The sequence below is a fragment of the Mauremys mutica genome, chromosome 19 (assembly GCF_020497125.1).
Source record: "Mauremys mutica isolate MM-2020 ecotype Southern chromosome 19, ASM2049712v1, whole genome shotgun sequence".
Lineage (NCBI taxonomy): Eukaryota > Metazoa > Chordata > Testudines > Geoemydidae > Mauremys > Mauremys mutica.
Window position 1 is genome coordinate 756,559 of NC_059090.1, and position 16,610 is coordinate 773,168.

Consider the following 16,610-nt stretch of genomic DNA (forward strand, 5'->3'; position numbering starts at 1 on the left):
TTGCCGTTCACTCCAGCGGTGAGGGCCTGTGCTTTCGGAGCAGGGCAGTCTGGTTCCTGTCCCCAAGATGTTACAAGCAGTGCAGCATGGGGACAGCTGTGTAGCTCCTATATAGACAGACATTATATTTATACCAGGGTAAAGTCATCCCTAAGATAATGCCAGTAACTTCAGTGGAATTACTGTGTGACTGATCCGGCCACTGTGTCTAAGACATGGTGGGTTTCATGATGCTGCATGCTGGGGCCACACAGAACTTCACAGCCACAGAGGAGCAAAAACTCAGAGCCTCCTGCTGCAAAAGCACCAGCCCCTACCACTGGTGCCAAAGGAAAATATCCCATAGCTCTTAGCAGTCCCAGACACACAGTTGGGCAGCTGTGATTCAGCCCTGTAGAGAGCAATGCACCGTTATAAACTAGCCAGGGTCACCCAGGTAGTCAGGGATAGACTGGCAATAAAACCCACCCATCTGCCATCCTTCAGAGCCAGGGCTAGAACCCAGGAGTCCGGGCGACCAAACTCAGTCCAGAGGGTTAAGGCCAGAAGCAGCAGTCCACACCCCTGGAACAGGTCCGAGCCGATGAACCGCACCAGGTCCGAGCCAAGGAGGTCAGCCAAGGCAGGGCAAGATGTCAGGAGCAGAGCAGGGGCCAAGAATCAGGAAGGAGGAGCAAGGCCGGGGTCAGAAGGAGGGCTGGGGCCAGGGGTCAGAAGGAGGGCTGGGCCCAGGACCCAGGAGCAGGGCTGGGGCCAGGAACAAGACAAGGTATCAGGAGCACCCAGAAGGGTCTGGTGCAGCACCAAGCCAGAGATCCCCCTAGGTGCACAGCAGCCTCCGGGTGTTTTCCCTATGCCTTAAATAGCATGCCTGGGCCAATCAGGGAACACCGTGGGCACTGCCACTCAGGGCCTCTGTGGGTGGGACATCCCGTGGGGCAGGGCCGGCTTTATGAACTGGGGGGGCCGATTGGAATACCCGGCGGGGGTCCGGGGCTTCGGCGGCACTTCGGCAGCGGGGGGTCCTTTGGTGCCGCGGAAGACCTGGAGCAGACTCCCCACCACCGAAATTCCATCGAAGACCCCCAGAGCGGAGCCCCCGCCACCGGGTGAGTAAAAAAAAAGATTAAAAAGGTGCCTAACGCGCAGGGCCCGATGCCAGGGCATCAGGGGACTCGGCCTAAAGCCGGCCCTGCTGTGGGGCGTGAGCCAGTAGGACTCATAGGTTGCAGTTCTCCCATTTGCCAGAGGTGGCAGTATGGACACAGCAGCTGCCTAGGAGCCACCCAACCTGGGTTGCAGGCCTGTGGCTCCTCCCACCTGTTGGTTCTCAACTGGGGGTCCTGAGTCTTGGGAGGGGGTGTCATGAACAGGAATCAGGGGGTCACAACCACTCTCTCCTTTCCATGTTGCTAAGTCAGGGAGGGGGCCTAGTATTGGAAAGGTTCAGAGCCAATGTTCTAACCACCAGGCCATACTCCCTCCCCCATCTTTGACAAGAGCTGTTCACTCGTGACTCCGAGCCCTGGCCCCACACTGCTCCACTGCAGGCAAATTTCACTCTTGTTTTATAAATATAACTTGTTTTTTCAACCTTATCCCTTTAACTTCCAGCTGTAAAGGGTTGGGGTGGATTATTTTAATTGGGAATTGATATCACCAGAGGTACGCTACTGAGACCCTCATCCCCCCAGATCAGGGATCACTCCTGCAAAAGCTTCAGAGAGACAGCCCGGGACATTCAAAGGTGTGTAGGCCCAGGGATATTGGTTATCACGTCAAATTTTATGATTGTGAATCCTAAATCCTCATTAACAGGCACAGCCAAATATTTCAATTGCCTTTTTTTATTTTGTTCAATCAGAAAAAATGGACATTGATTTAACTTAAACACAAATAATTTAAATATAATAAATTGTTGTTCTAGTTCAAAAATAAACATTACAAATAATATATTAAAATAAATTCTTTGTGGGAGGAGCAATTGCCTCCCGCGACCTCCAAGGGCTTTCGGGACGGTTGCCAGCAGCTGTTGCCGTCAGGGGCTCGTCAGTTTTGTTTCACATGCTTGATGTACTCCTGGACCCATCGTGCATTGGGATCGGAGCAGACTTCCCGGCCTTTTTTAGTGGTAAAGCTGCAGAGATAAAAACTCAGTTCAGAATCTTCACAGGGAGAAGAAGGAAAGTGGATCCCCTGGGACACAAGCTACAGCAGAGTAGGTCGTGGAGACCAGATGGATTCTGTGTTGGCCAACAACACTGAGCATTTTTAAAGAATAATCAGCCAATGAGGACTCTGCTTTTCTAAAGGTGAAACCTTCGCTGAACCCTACTGCGGAGAAGCTGATCTGTGACTGGCTGCCACACATGTCAGGCCTATTGTCTCAGCCAACCAGAATGCAGCAGGTCAATAATGTTACAGCGAGTGCCTGTCACTCAGCTGTAGCACCATCCCCCAGACAGAGGGATTTAAGCTGCCTCCGACCTTGGAGATCATGGGGATAAAATCCCACTGTCACTGGATCAGCATCTCCAGCTTTGACGTTACCACCTGGGCCTCACCCCAGCAGGTGACCTTTCCCTGGTGCAATGTCCAGCCCTTGACATAAGGGACATCCTCCTAAATTCTGATCCCACTGAGCCACTACCCTGGTTCCATGCATATCACTTCTTCCTCCATACCCATGCAAGGAGTATCAGTGATCATCTAAAATAGTGCGTATCCCTAACCTGAGTGACCCTGGGGGATCACTGCTGCAACCCTTCTTCTTCCTCAGTCTGTCCCCTGCCAACCCTTTGTTACTCTCGCTAGTGATGTGCTTGCAGGTTAGATAGGCAGCAGGTGTAGCTTTGCCCATTTACCCCAGCTGTGGCACTGGCCCCGTCTGCCCCTACTGGAATGCTCAAGATACCCCGGCTTTCTTGCTGCCCACTCAAAGAGAGCTGCATGAGAATGCTTTCCCAGCCCCCTGCTGCTGAGTTACACCAGGAACTGAAAGCTGTGTCAGTCCCTGATGCAAGAACCCAGAGCAAGGGCTCAAGCATGAACCTTCTCTGTGGGTCTGCAAAACATCAATCTGTCCTTGTTCTCTGTAGCTACCTATTGTAGGTATTTTGAAGGCCTCTAGAGGCCACAGGGGAATGTGGAGAACTTTTGAATAATTGTCTTTTACACAGGGGTTAAAAATGCCTGACATTTGTATTACAAGAGCCCTGCAGATTCCCTCCCACATCCGTTCATCCTATAGGGTTGTTTCTCTGCATGGACATAGAACATCTGCCCAAAAATCATACTCACATTACAGCCGGCAAGGAGCACTTGCTACTGGTGTGCTGGTACTTCACCACAAGGCTCCGTGGGATTGGCTTGGAAACATAGCTGAAGCAGCAGGAAGTTGGGGTGTTGACGCCATCTGGAAGGAAAGAGGAGACTTGCATGATGATTCTCTAACCCATCGCTGATGGTGTCTGAATATCTGAAGGCTTCTCCTGCAGGCCCAATAGGGTTAGCTGATCCTTAGCTCCACCCCTCGCTGTCACTGCTCACGGGCATCTCAGAGAAGGAAGACCCCTGACATACTTCAGCTAGACCAACTGAAGTTTATGGCTGTTTCATGGGCTCCCTCACTACAAGCCTTCCTACACCTGAAACCAGCCTTGACGTAGTCTGAACCCCAGTGAAAGTGAGAGCACAGAGCGCTGCAGAAAGGCAGAAGAGAAACAGGACTTACCAAGCTGAGAATGGGCCTGGGAGCAGAGGGCAGCGATGAGGAGAACAGCGAAGGCAGCCACACAGACCTTCATGCTTCTGCTGGGTGAGGAGGAGCGGCAGCAGCTGAACAAGAGCTGGAATTCTTTCAAGTTCTCCTCCTTTGTCTGATGCTGAAGCACAGGCCTTTGTGCCAGCTTTATATAGTGGTGTTTTAGGGAACCGCTTACATCAGCCCAAGTAAATGATGACACACACACCCAAATTTTGCTGAGTTGAGAAATCAAAGAGGAAGTTGAAATCTAGAGTGACTCTCCAATTCCATTTCGGTGTTTAGGTCATCAAAAGTCCTGGAAAAAAGGACAAAGGAAGCGAGGACATGAGTCCATTGTGGTAACGGTGGCAGGTTTGTCTTTGAACTAACACACCTGCCTTTGTGGGGGACTAGGTGTGACACAAGACTCATAATGAAATCTGAAGTCTTGAGTCCCTAATTCAAATCCAGCCCAGGTCATTGGTGATTCAAGGTCATTACCTTAAGCTTCTGGGGACAGGAACCTACTGTCTGTGTGAAGCTCATTGGGACAGGGGGCGTCTTTTTCTTCTCCACTGATGGGGATTCCACAACCTCCCTTGCAAACCTGTTCCAGAGCTTAACTACCCTTATAGCTAGAAAAAAATTCTCCCTTGCTGCCGATTACGCCCACTGCTTCTTGTCCTACCTCCAGCGGACCTGGAGAACAACTGATCACTGTCCTCTTGTAACACCCCTTAACATATTTCACGACTGTTATCCCATCCCCCCTCAGTCTTCTTTTCTCAAGGCTAAACGTACCAGTTTTTAACATCTTTCCTCATACATCACATTTTCTAAGCCTCTTATTATTTGTGTTGCTTTCCAATTTGTCCACATCTTTCTTAAAGTGTAGTGCCCAACACCGGACACAGGACTCCAGCTGAGGTCTCACGAGTCCCGAGCAGAGTGGGACAATTACCTCCTGTGTCTTACATGCCACATTCCTATTAATACATCTCCGAACGATATTAGCCTGTTTTGCAACTGTTTCACATTGGTGACTCTTATTCAGCTTGTGATCCGCTATTAGTCCCAGATCCTTTTCAGCGGTATTGCCACGTAAGAGTTATTCCCCACTTTGTAATTGTGCATTTGATTTTTCCTCCCTAGATGTAGTAGTTGGCACTTTTCTTTACTACATTTCATCTTATTGATATCAGACTTTTCCAACCTCTCAAGATCATTTTGAATTCTAATCCTATCCTCCAAGCGCTTGCAATCCTTCCCGGCTTGGTGTCATTGCAAATTTTAGAAAGCATAACTGTCCCTCCATTGTCCGAGCAGGGCCAGCTCTAGGTGGCAAAAAACCTGGCGCTGGCCCTGTGTCCGAGTTGTCGATGCCCATGTTGAACGGCAGTCCACCAGTAGAATTGAAAATATTCTGTTTTCAGTGAAAAATTTCAAGTTTTCGTCCAAAAACCAAAACTTTAAGTTTGTTTGCAAGGGGGGAGGGAACAAAAGCTATTTCCCAGGCAGCTCTACCAATCACGCTTCAATATGGAGCAGTGATATTCCGATGGCTGCCTAGTGACCCCATGTGAAATGAGTTAGGGGAGGGGCCCAGCCCCATTCCTGGTGGACAAGAGCCTGTGTCACGGGTAGGGTGACCAGATGTCCTGATTTTATAGGGACAGTCCTGATTTTTGGGTCTTTTTCTTATATAGGCTCCTATTACCCCCCACTCCCTGTCCTGATTTTTCAACTTGCTGTCTGGTCACCCTAATCACAGGAAATACTGTCACAATTCACACTTTCTTGATGGCAGGTTCTGCAGAGAAGCTGAGGACTGAATCGGCCACGTAGGCTGGTTCTCCTCCCAGCCCAAGAGGCACTTTCTGCCGATCAGGGTCAAAGGCTCATTGGTGAGGCAGTTCTGGGACTTGTCCGGCAGCTCCTCATACTGTGCCTATTCTAGGCAGAGGATTTAGGGCTCTCAGTCCAGCACCTTTATTTTGAATTTAATTAAACATCTGACTGAAACACAAGGGACATGAATAGACTTGACCCGCCTATGAGTTGTCCGGAGGCCATCAGTGCTGACAGGATAATGGCTGGATGCCGTGGGTGCCGGCTGATTAAAGGCACAAGCGCTAGAAGACTGGCAACATCCCTGGTTTTCTGTCCCCTTGCGGCATGGACGTTGGAACGAGAGGCCGATTGGCGGGCTTCGACCAGACACGTGACCCCCGCTAGCTTCCATCGCCAGGCTTTCGGCCCTGGAGCTGTGGAATTCGAGTGGTTGTGACCCGGTCGGCTCTTCTGGCTGACAGCATGGAGCTAAGGATTCGGAGTGCTTGGGCTTTGATTGCATGTAGGGCTCTCCAGCTTTCACGCCTTTTTGTATTGGGGCACGCCGATGGATTTAACCCCTTTGAATTAGCCGCTGTGTTTTAATGTGTAGCTTGGCTCTGAAATGGGAAAAATCTGCCTTCCTGGCTTCCCAGCTTAGTGTCTCTTGGAGCACAAAGAGACCTGAGTCCTGCAAACTCAGCCTGAGCTCCAAGAGAAGTGCTGGGCTGCCAGCGTGCAGAGATCATTGCCCACCACGCTGACCAATACTGTCTCCTTGTTGCCTTGTTCTCCCCCATCTGTATCCAGCCACTGTCTCTTGTCTTGTACTTAGGGCAGGGACTGTCTTTTGCTCTGTGTTTGTACAGGGCCTTGCACTCTGGGGCCCTGGTCCAGGACTGGAGCTGCTAGACTGTTTAGTGATACCAATAATAATTCATATGGATAGGTTCTTTCCATGTTAGCCATCAGCACCCCCGGGAATAAAGATCTTGTCATCAACTCTACACTCTGTGGCACATGATTGCCTTCAGTAGAGAGGGCAGGGGGGTAACTGTGTGCCGGTTTCTCTCTCGCAGCTGTATTGACTAGGAAAGGTTAACAAGAGTGAAAAGCAGGAAAAACTCATTTTAGCATTGCAGTAAAATCTAGCATGGTCAAAAATTCAAGATTTCCTAAATAACCAGCTAATGGCCATTCGGAGTAATCTTGAGCACCAGGCTTGGCCCACTGCCCTTACAAACACATCAAAAGTACCATCTAATCTGTGGCCATAAAAACCTGGGTAAAAGTATAGACATTCACAGTACTCCTTCCAAGCATTGGGACCGGTTAGTGGGGTGTGGGCTCCCACATACCAAATCCTGCCGGGTCCATAAAAAAAAAGCCTGTAAAACTAAATTATTCACCGTGACATCTGGGAAATTAAACCACCTAATATGCCTAACTCATTTATAGTCAGTGCCCTTAAAATAACACCCAACATTTAAATAGGAATAAAAAGTGAATGGACATTTTGGCTGTTAAAACCCCCTCAGCTTCAGTGTATACGTAAACTAAAGCCAAAAAAAGTTGTCACTGTTCATGATGTTTGTTAAAAAAGTAAAAAACAAAAAACTACCCTAACAGGACACCTACTTTTTCAAGCTAATAATAGCTGTGTGTATGTTAAAGCCACCACATTGCAAAATATACATATTAATCTTACCACTGCTGCAGGCAATCATATTATTTACTGGCCTGCAGATAAAATTTTACAAGTAGCCCGTAAGTTTCAGGTATCCTTTAATTAAACTTGTTTAAAACCTAATTGGTTTCAAAATTTGCTTTCACTATTACCAAAAATTGAAAAAATCTCTAAAGTACAAGGGCAAATTCATATGCTTCAAAATATATATATCAAGTTAAAAAAATGCCTTTCATACAACTTATAAAAGGTCTACTTTATGTACTAAATATAATGTATTGTGCTTTATAACGAAACCTGTACAACAACCCCATCATATTATTCTTATAAAAATGTTAATTTTTGTGTTATTTAGTTTAAAATTATGTTATTGTTGTTGTAAAAAATGTAATAATAATACCTTTCATTCCCATGCTAATAATACATTGTCATTGCATCCAATCAAAACCCCCAAGGTTAAAGCATCTGACCTAAAATCTGAAATTCATGGCTTAATGCAAATAGAGGTTGAAAAATATTTGTTGTACTAAAAGTACAAAAGCGGGGAAGTGTGGAAGTAGAGAAAGAACTGACAGGGATTTGGAGGGGATCTTAATGCAAGACAGTCTCTGTTAGCAAGAGTCAGGCTAACTGTAACCCTAATAACGCGAGATTTGTAGAAGCGAGGATTGTGTGAGGTGAGTGGAAAAGAACTGTGTGAGAAGTTGTTGCAACCTTGTGTCGATAATGAGGAACGTAGACTGGCGTCTAAATAGAAGTAAGAAAAATAAAATATCAAGATGGCCTATGTATAAACAAGATACAGCTGTTGCTTATTATTGTAGGTAACAAAAAGTATAAATGCTGCTGTAATTGTTTACCTGTGGAGAGACCTGCCTGGCACTGGGGCGACCTTGTGTCCTAGCGCACTCCCTCTCTCTATTGCAATTGTAAAGAGAAAATAAAGTATCTGACTCTGCTGCACCCAACCAAAAAGTGAGAACTAAGTTTTTCTCCGACACTGATCTTTGAAAAATCCCTGGTCTGAGTCTGATACAGCACCAGGTCTGCCAGGCAAGAAAGGGCCCCGCATCGCTTTGAGTGGGTGGTTGGTCATTTCTATTTCAGCCAGTCTCTTCTTATAGGCTTGGTATCGTTAATGAAGTAATTTGTATTTGATGGAGACGGAGTTCTGATTTGGGGTTCAGTTTGGGTGGGGGGAATTCGTCAATAGTAAATGCTCTGTACTAATAAAATTACACAGGACAAAGAATAGAGGAAGGGAAGGAGCTGAGTTTCTCAGCTGAGCTTTAAATGTGGCTAAATTTGATCCAGAGGCTGGAAGTTGAAGCGAGACAAATTCAGACTGGAATTCGGTGTCCATTTTTACCAGTGAGAGTCATTAACTACTGGGACAACTTGTAAATCAAGACTGGATGTTTTTCCAAAAGCTTGGCTCTAGGCAGTTTTTGGGGCTGGTCTCTGTGAATTCTTGGAAGGTTAAAACCCTCACAGAGTCACTGAGAGATTTCTCCTGACCTCAGAACTTCCTCTGCGTGCATTCAAACAGGCACGGGAATCGCAGGCAGGAGCTGAGCTTTAGGCTGAGGAAACCTCACATGCTTTTCAAATAACCTCTCCTGAGCTCATGGCTAATCAGCTCTGAGGACAGGAGGCAGCTCACCAGGTGCCAAGACCTGTGGAGGTTTGGACGGGAGAACATGCCATTGCTGCCTCCACCTGTCCTTGCCCCCACTGCCAAGGCCTCCACTGCTCTCCCCGTGCGTGTCAATTACAGCAGGACGTGGGAGCGGACATGGCAGCCACTCAGCAAGAGCAGAGCTGGTTGAGTCCCACCAAAAGCTGGGATGCTCATGGCTGGGAAACCGTGCAAGGAATCTGAGCCGCCTGACCGGGTCTGAGCACCAGGAGGTCTCACAAGGGGAGCGAAGGACCCTTTCTCTCTGGGGACAGGTCGGCAGGCAGGTGGGGAGTGGGGAGGGATTCTGTGCAACTGAGTAAGTGATGGGCAGGGGAGCCAGCCTTGTTCTTCTCCCTTCACATCTGACACGCTTTGGGGTCTCCCTGAGCATGACACAGCCCTGGCTAGGGGGTTCCCAAAGCGTATGAGTCAGCCAGGGCCCCAGAGCCAAGCCCCGTGCCAGGATCATCAAAGGTTGGGCGACTCTCCGACACATACAGCCCAAGTGCTGCGTCTCTCCCGTTCAAGACCCATCCCTGCCTAGGGAGGCCACTGGAGCAGAAAAGATGACACTGTGGTTCCCAGACCCCACCCTGTCCTATCATCCCACTCAGGGCTGGTAGCCAGTGCTTCCATGGGGACAGGGGACATGCTGTGCTCTTGTTATTCCTAGAGCACAGAAGTGCACATGGAACGAATGCTCGCACTTGTAGGGCAGGGAGCATCTCTTGGGAGAGGCGTGTCCCCGTTTCACGTTGCGGGGGCGGGGGGTTAGCTGCATTCATTGGGGGGAAGGAGACCCTGCCATATGTACTCGCTGGAGGCAGCTGGTGGTGAAGGTGGTCCAGGGAAAAGAGTAGAGACATGGCCACCAGGGCCCTAACCCCCTAACCACTAGGCAGCACCCCCAGACAGCATCATCCCTCACAAAGGCCTCTGCCCCTCTGGCATGGCTGCAGGAGAGCAGAGTCTCGGGAGCTAGAGTTGGGGAGGGGCGCAGTGAAAGCCATGGTGATGGCTGATGCCGCCCGTGGTGCTGCAGTCTGCAAAGCCCCTCCTTAGCCCCCGCGGATGTGACTCAGGCTTCCTCAAACTGCGACCGTTTCCTATCAGGATATCCGGCCTCATCTGGCTCTGAGTCTAGTGCTCAGACAGAGCGACCCAGGCACCGACCCCACTGCATCCACAGGCGTGATCCCCCAGCCCCTCTATTGCAGGCTGAGCAGAAGTTCTCCCTAGCCTCCACTGGGAGCGCCCCCAATCACTGCCCCACAGACAGGTCTCTGGCTGACACGGAGTCACTGCTCCATAGGATAGGTGTGGGTTGGAGGTCACCATTAGTCACCTTGCTGACAGCAGCAGTTCCCCGTGCGCCCCTTGCAGCTGGGGGCCATCCGTGGGGTAACACCAGGTCTGAATCGGACCTCTGGTCTCCCCCAGGTCTGCAAGAGGACCCCGCGTTTCCAGGCGAGTAACCATGCAAGGGGCCATGAGAGAGGCAGGAGACAGAGCTAGGAAAGGAAAACCACCCTCGTTATTTATTAATTAGTCTTACCACAATGGCCCAGCAGAGGCTAGTCAAGGACCAGAACCCCACTGTGCTAGGTGCAGCACAAAGAGACAGTCCCAGCCTCACCAGATGTTTAATTACAAACTCAGAATTCATGCCAGGCAGCTATGAAGTCTTTCAAGTGAATATGGGGCTTGAGTCCCGGGTGGCTGGTGCAGCGGTGATGTGGGGCAGCGATCGAAGATAGGAAATCAGTACACACATGGAAAAACAGGGAGGTTAGTGGCAATGAATATACATTAGAAGTTAGGAAGCGCAGGCCGGCAGTAAGGGCTTGTAGGTATCAGTGAGATACCAGTGGCCAAGCGAGCTAAGGACAATGGGGAGGAAGTTTTTAAAATCCATCAGGAACAAAAGGAATCCTACCAACTGTAAAAGTCCCTGGCCAGATGGAGATGGTAAAATTGTCTCTAGTGATGGAGCCGAGGCAGAAGTTTTCACTAACGATTTCTGTTCTGCATTTGGAATGAAGCTGTGTCTCATATAATGATGATGAAATATTTTCCATCTGAATAGTAACTAAGGAGGATGTTGGACAGCTTCTATGAAAGTTAAATATTTTCAAATCAGCGGCCATGGATAATTATTTATTATCTGTCGTGCTGTATCACTGTGCTGTATCACCCACGTGTGGGCCAGGAACCCACTGTGCTAGGTGCAGGACAAACACAGACCAAAAAGACATTCCCTGCCCCGAGGAACTCACCATCTAAGTATATAGACACCAGATGGATACAGACAGACAGGGGAGTACAAGCCAACAAGGAGACGTTATCGATCAGCATGATATCCTGTGGTCTCTGAATGCCACATTTGCACACAAAGATGTTTAAAGGAGTTGGAAGTTTAAAGTAGCTCATAGTAGTTGGCCTTCCAAAGAGAAGGTGACTTGTTCATGGTCTGTAAGTGCCTCCACAAGGAGATGATTTCTGACAGTCGAGGGCTTGTTAATCTAGCAGACAAAGGCAGAACAAGGTTCAGTGGCTGGAAACTGAAATTAGAAAAAGTCAAACAGGGAATAAAACTCAACGTGTTAACAAGGAAGGGAATTAATCATTGGAACAGCTTCCTAGGGAACGTGGCAGATTCTCCCTCACTTGGCGTCTTTAAACCAGGAATGGATGCCTTTCTAAACCAGTGCAACAAACAGTTACTGGATTCAGTGCAGGAATCACTAGGTGAAATTCTTGGGCCTGGGCTATGCAGGAGGTCAGACTCAGCAGTTGTCAAACGTTTGTACTGGCGACCCCTTTCCTAAAGCAAGCCTCTGCGGGTGACCCCCCCCCCTTATAAATTAAAAACATATTTTTATATTTAACACTATTTTAAATGCCATTGTTTAAAATGAATCTACCTTTTCTCGCCACTTTTAAATTAAGACTAAAGTTTTAATTGAATTCTTGTTATAAACAGAAAAGGGTTTATTTTAAATAGTTACTGTTTAATACAGGGGATGCAAAGAAACTTTGCCAATCGCACTTTTCCCAGCAGACTTTGCACTTCATTGCAGCCCTTACTTCTGCGCTGCTACTGCTGGCGGCAGCGCTGCCTTCAGAGCTGGGCAGACCCCCACATACTAACCTCATGACCCCCTGAGAGGTCGTGACCCCTAGTTTGAGAACCCCACCCTAGATGATCATAATTGTCCCTGCCAGCCTTAAAATGTATTGACACGAAACCAGAAGACACTCAAGGATCTGGATCGGTGCAGACTCTCCGCAGAGTGAAAGCAGAGAAGTGAAACCGCTGAGTTAGCCACCGCACCGGGCCTTGCACAATGTGAGCAGCTGGCAACTGACACTGATCATTCATAAAAAGGAAGCCAGGGCCTCATGACTGCCTTTCCCCAGAGAGCAGAGACCAGCCAAGCAAAGTCACCGCAGGCGCATCCCGCAGAATGTCATTAAAGCTTTTGCACTTCGGTGACAAGCCGAGTGATTTCTCGTTGACAATTGTGACAGGGTCAGGCCAGATGCTACAGGAGAGTGATCGAAGGCAGATATATTAGCCCCAGGTTAAGTAGCTCCCCTTTCTCTGGGTAAGGTAACAGGGAAGGAACCAGAACAATCAGGAGCTTTCTGGAAACAATTCAGGCAGACAGGCTGATTAGAACACCTGCAGCCAATCAAGAAGCTGCAAATCAATTAAGGCAGACTAATCAGGGCAACTGGGTTTAAAAAGGAGCTCACTTCAGTTTGTGGGGTGCATGTGAGGAGCTGGGAGCAAGAGGCGCAAGGAGCTGAGAGGGAGAGGGTGAGCTGCTGCTGGAGGACTAAGGAGTACAAGCGTCATCAGACACCAGGAGGAAGGTCCTGTGGTGAGGATAAAGAAGGTGTTTGGAGGCGGCCATGGGGAAGCAGCCCAGGGAGTTGTAGCTGTCATGCAGCTGTACCAGGAGGCACTATAGACAGCTGCAGTCCACAGGGCCCTGGGCTGGAACCCGGAGTAGAGGGCGGGCCCGGACTCCCCCCAAAACCTCCCAACTCCTGATCAGACACAGGAGGAGTTGACCTGGACTGTGGGTTCCACCAGAGGGGAAGATCACTGAGGCGAGCAAATCCACCAGTAAGTGCAGGACCCACCAAGGTAGAGGAGGAACTTTGTCACTCAATCATGGTGGCTGTCTGGAACAGGAGAACCCTCCACCAGACCTCTTGCTGCCTTTTAATTTAGACATCTAAATGCGTGTGCACAATGAAGGAGGGATCCCAGCTCCATGAGGGGATTCCCACTGGACAAGAGATACACACGTTTCAGGATAGGCTTATTAACTTGACCCTATATCAAGAAGAGCCCTGTGCCCTCAGTCTGAGTGAAAGAAACAATTAAACCCGCACAAAAAATAAATGCTCCAGGAGAGAGAGCACAGTGTGTGTGTCTCGTCTGTCTCACAAATTGGCAGCTCTTTAGAATTTAAAGGTACAGCTCACAGAAAACAAGGTCATAGCAGTTACCAGCTAGATATACCACGCTGTGAAAGATTTACTCAACTGGAGCCCTCTCTAAATCTGCCAGCTACAGATTTAGTCTGAGATACCTATCAGTATTTGATGGCATATGTCGTGACCAGATGAATTAAAAATAAAACAGGGCAGAGATGCACAGCCTGCCTGATCGATGGCAGAAGTTATGCCAGAATACTGAGAGATCACATTCAAAGATCTTTCACGGGATGCAATGTTGGCACTATTTCTGCAGGAAATTATTTTCTGGGCCTACTGGGTACACAAGCCCAGAGCTAGTTGGTGTCATTTGATGACATTGTGGCAGAGCAAAAGATTTCATACATTGCCCTGACAATACCCAGCTGACAAATACTGCGGTGATGAAAGGGGAACCAGTGTCATCATGATTTCAGTTTTCTATCCCCACTGACCAGTATGTGGGGGAGGTGATATTCCGGAGGTGGAAAAAATTGCAGCCTAAAGGGGAAGATTGTGCATTGGTTTCATGCGGGTGCAGAAGAGGGGGATCCTTCACCCACACCTTGTATCTCTGTGCTGGGGTCAATCACTGCTAAGGGAGGCAGTGTCTGCCTATGGCTAACACTGGTGGTCTGGTAGTGAAGACTGCGCCTTTAAGGGCTGAGCTTCCCAGACAGAGAGTCTGAGCAGGGCACGGTAAAGCTGCTGTTGTTAGCTCATGTTGAACACAGAATAAAGGAGAAACTGCTGAGCTTCAGTTCATCTGCAAATTTGACACCATCAGCTCAGGATTAAACACAGACTGTGAATGGCTAGCCAGCTACAAAAGCAGTTTCTCCTCCCTTGGTGTTCACACCTCAGCTGCTAGAAGAGGGCCTCATCCTCCCTGATTGAACTAACCTCGTTATCTCTAGCCTGATTCTTGCTTGCATATCTATACCTGCTTCTGGAAATTTCCACTGCATGCATCCAATGAAGTGGGTATTCACCCACGAAAGCTCATGCTCCAATATGTTTGTTAGTCTATAAGGTGCCACAAAACTCTTTGCCACTTTTACAGAATAAAGGAGAGATTTTGCCCGCACTTTAAGCACTGAGTGATCCCTGTGCACCACCGATGGTACTGTTAGTAGCATGGAGAGTGTTGGGATGGGGAGGGCTTCTCATGCAGCCAGGGCAGGATCCGGCCCTAGAGAAATGTGTCTTCGGGACTGTAGCATTTTGTGCAGTGATCTTTGCCATCTGATCCCACATCCCTTCTGCTTTTCATGCTGAAAAGATACTTTTCTTTAACCGCATAAGTAACTGAAGGGGGAACCCTGGGCTGTGCTGAGTCAGAGAAGATATGAGCCACTGCGATTATATATAGCAGGTTTCAGTGAGGAGAAACAAGAAAAGCTCATTAGGGAAAAGCCTAGTATTCCCTGGGAACTGAAAGTGCTTTGGCCAAGAGACTCGTCATCAATTTATGAATGAATTGAAGAGTGTCTCCGTTGTCCATGCCGTGCCTGCCCTGCCGCTGCTGACTGTGGGTGCCTCCTACTTACCCTGTGCCAGGTCCATTGCCAGTGCCTGTCACCCCCATACTTTATCCCTGCTACTTTCTGACAATGCCATCTGCCACTTCCCACCAAGCCCCACACGTAGTACTCTTATCCCTGCCAGTTCCCACTGAGCCTTTCTCCCTGCAGCCGCACCCACCATGCCAATGCCAACTACACAGGCACGGCCAGACGGGATCCAATCAGGAGTCCGGCTAGCTCGGTATCCAGTCGCCCACGGGGGCAGCACCAGAGCCTCCAGAGACAGATGTAAGCCCACCCTCATTGGCAATTGTGTAAGAACCTGCCCCGGGGGATTCTTTCCCCACCCTGGCAGTTAGAACATAAGAACGGCCGTACCGGGTCAGACCAAAGGTCCATCCAGCCCAGTAGCCTGTCTACTGACATTGGCCAATGCCAGGTGCCCCAGAGGGAGTGAACCTAACAGGCAATGATCAAGTGATCTCTCTCCTGCCGTCCATCTCCATCCTCTGACGAACAGAGGCTAGGGACACCATTCCTTACCCATCCTGGCTAACAGCCATTAATAGACTTAACCTCCATAAATTTATCCAGTTCTCTTTTAAACGCTGTTATAGTCCTAGCCTTAACAACCTCCTCAGGTTGACTGTATGCTGTGTGAAGAAGAACTTCCTTTTATTTGTTGTTAAACCTGCTGCCCATTAATTTAATTTTATGGCCCCTAGTTCTTATATTATGGGTACAAGTAAATAATTTTTCCTTATTTACTTTCTCCACACCACTCATGATTTTATAGACCTCTATCATATCCCCCCTTAATCCCCTCTTTTCCAAGCTGAAAAGTCCTAGCCTTTTTAATCTTTCCTCGTATGGGACCCGTGCAAAACAGGTTAGTGGCTGGTTTCTGCCCGGAAGCAGGAGGGTTTATCCTGTTTACAAAATAAAATAAGCATTCGCCTACTTTATGTAAGTCTCATTATCCATGTAAATGTCTATGCTGAGTTTTTTGCCTTCAGTTGATATCTGGTGGCAAGGAGTTCTGCAAGCTACTTATGCCTCATGTGCAAAACTTATGGCTTTCTATCTGTTTTAAATGTGTTGGCTTTAAATTTCATTGACTGCTCCTTTGCTCTATTATTACATGGCAGGAAAAAAAGGAGGGCCTCATTTACCTTCACTACGCTCTTCATTGTTTGAATTACCACTACCATTTCCCCGCTCGTCTGCTCTGTAAACTAAGCAGCACCTGTCTTTTCAGTCTTTCCTCTCATGGAAATCACTAACCACTTTCACTGCCTGTCCCTGACCTCGTCTCTCTCTCGCCGCGCCAGCCTTTCCTGGGACGGGGGGACCAGAGCTAGACACGATGGTCAGAGACCATCGGGCTGATTGACGGAATGGCATCATGATACTGTCAGTATTATTTTCTCTCCCATTCTTTATGCCACCTCGTGATCTGTTTCCTCTTCCATCCACTGCTGCACACCGAGCGAAGGTTTTCACGGAGCTGCCCATGGTGCTGCCCAGGGGTAACAGGCCTCAGTGACTCAGGACTCTAAGCCCCTGGGCAGGGCCAGCTCTAGGTTTTTTGCCGCCCCAAGCAAAAAAAATTTTGGCTGCCCCCCGTCCCAGCCCTGGGATCCCCCCACA

General features: G+C 48.6%; 1 protein-coding gene across 1 annotated transcript; it reads right to left on the reverse strand.

The window, feature by feature from the left end:
- Window positions 1-1,847: 1,847 nt before the first annotated feature.
- LOC123352873 (C-C motif chemokine 3-like) lies at window positions 1,848-3,873 on the reverse strand. Its single transcript, XM_044993357.1, has 3 exons — window positions 3,734-3,873; window positions 3,301-3,415; window positions 1,848-2,137 (listed from the first exon to the last, which is right to left on the reverse strand). Exons 1-3 carry the CDS (start codon window positions 3,804-3,806, stop codon window positions 2,050-2,052), a joined length of 276 nt encoding a protein of 91 aa, XP_044849292.1. The 5' UTR covers window positions 3,807-3,873; the 3' UTR covers window positions 1,848-2,049.
- Window positions 3,874-16,610: the final 12,737 nt, after the last annotated feature.

What these genes read in the sequence shown, in the direction of transcription:
- LOC123352873 (XM_044993357.1), bottom strand. Translation starts at nt 3,806, where the DNA reads ATGAAGGTCTGTGTGGCTGCCTTCGCTGTTCTCCTCATCGCTGCCCTC. An exon ending in CCAGGCCCATTCTCAGCTTG is followed by an intron (nt 3,416 to 3,733) that starts GTAAGTCCTGTT and finishes CTTTCCTTCCAG; the next exon opens with ATGGCGTCAACACCCCAACT. An exon ending in TGCTCCTTGCCGGCTGTAAT is followed by an intron (nt 2,138 to 3,300) that starts GTGAGTATGATT and finishes TTATCTCTGCAG; the next exon opens with CTTTACCACTAAAAAAGGCC.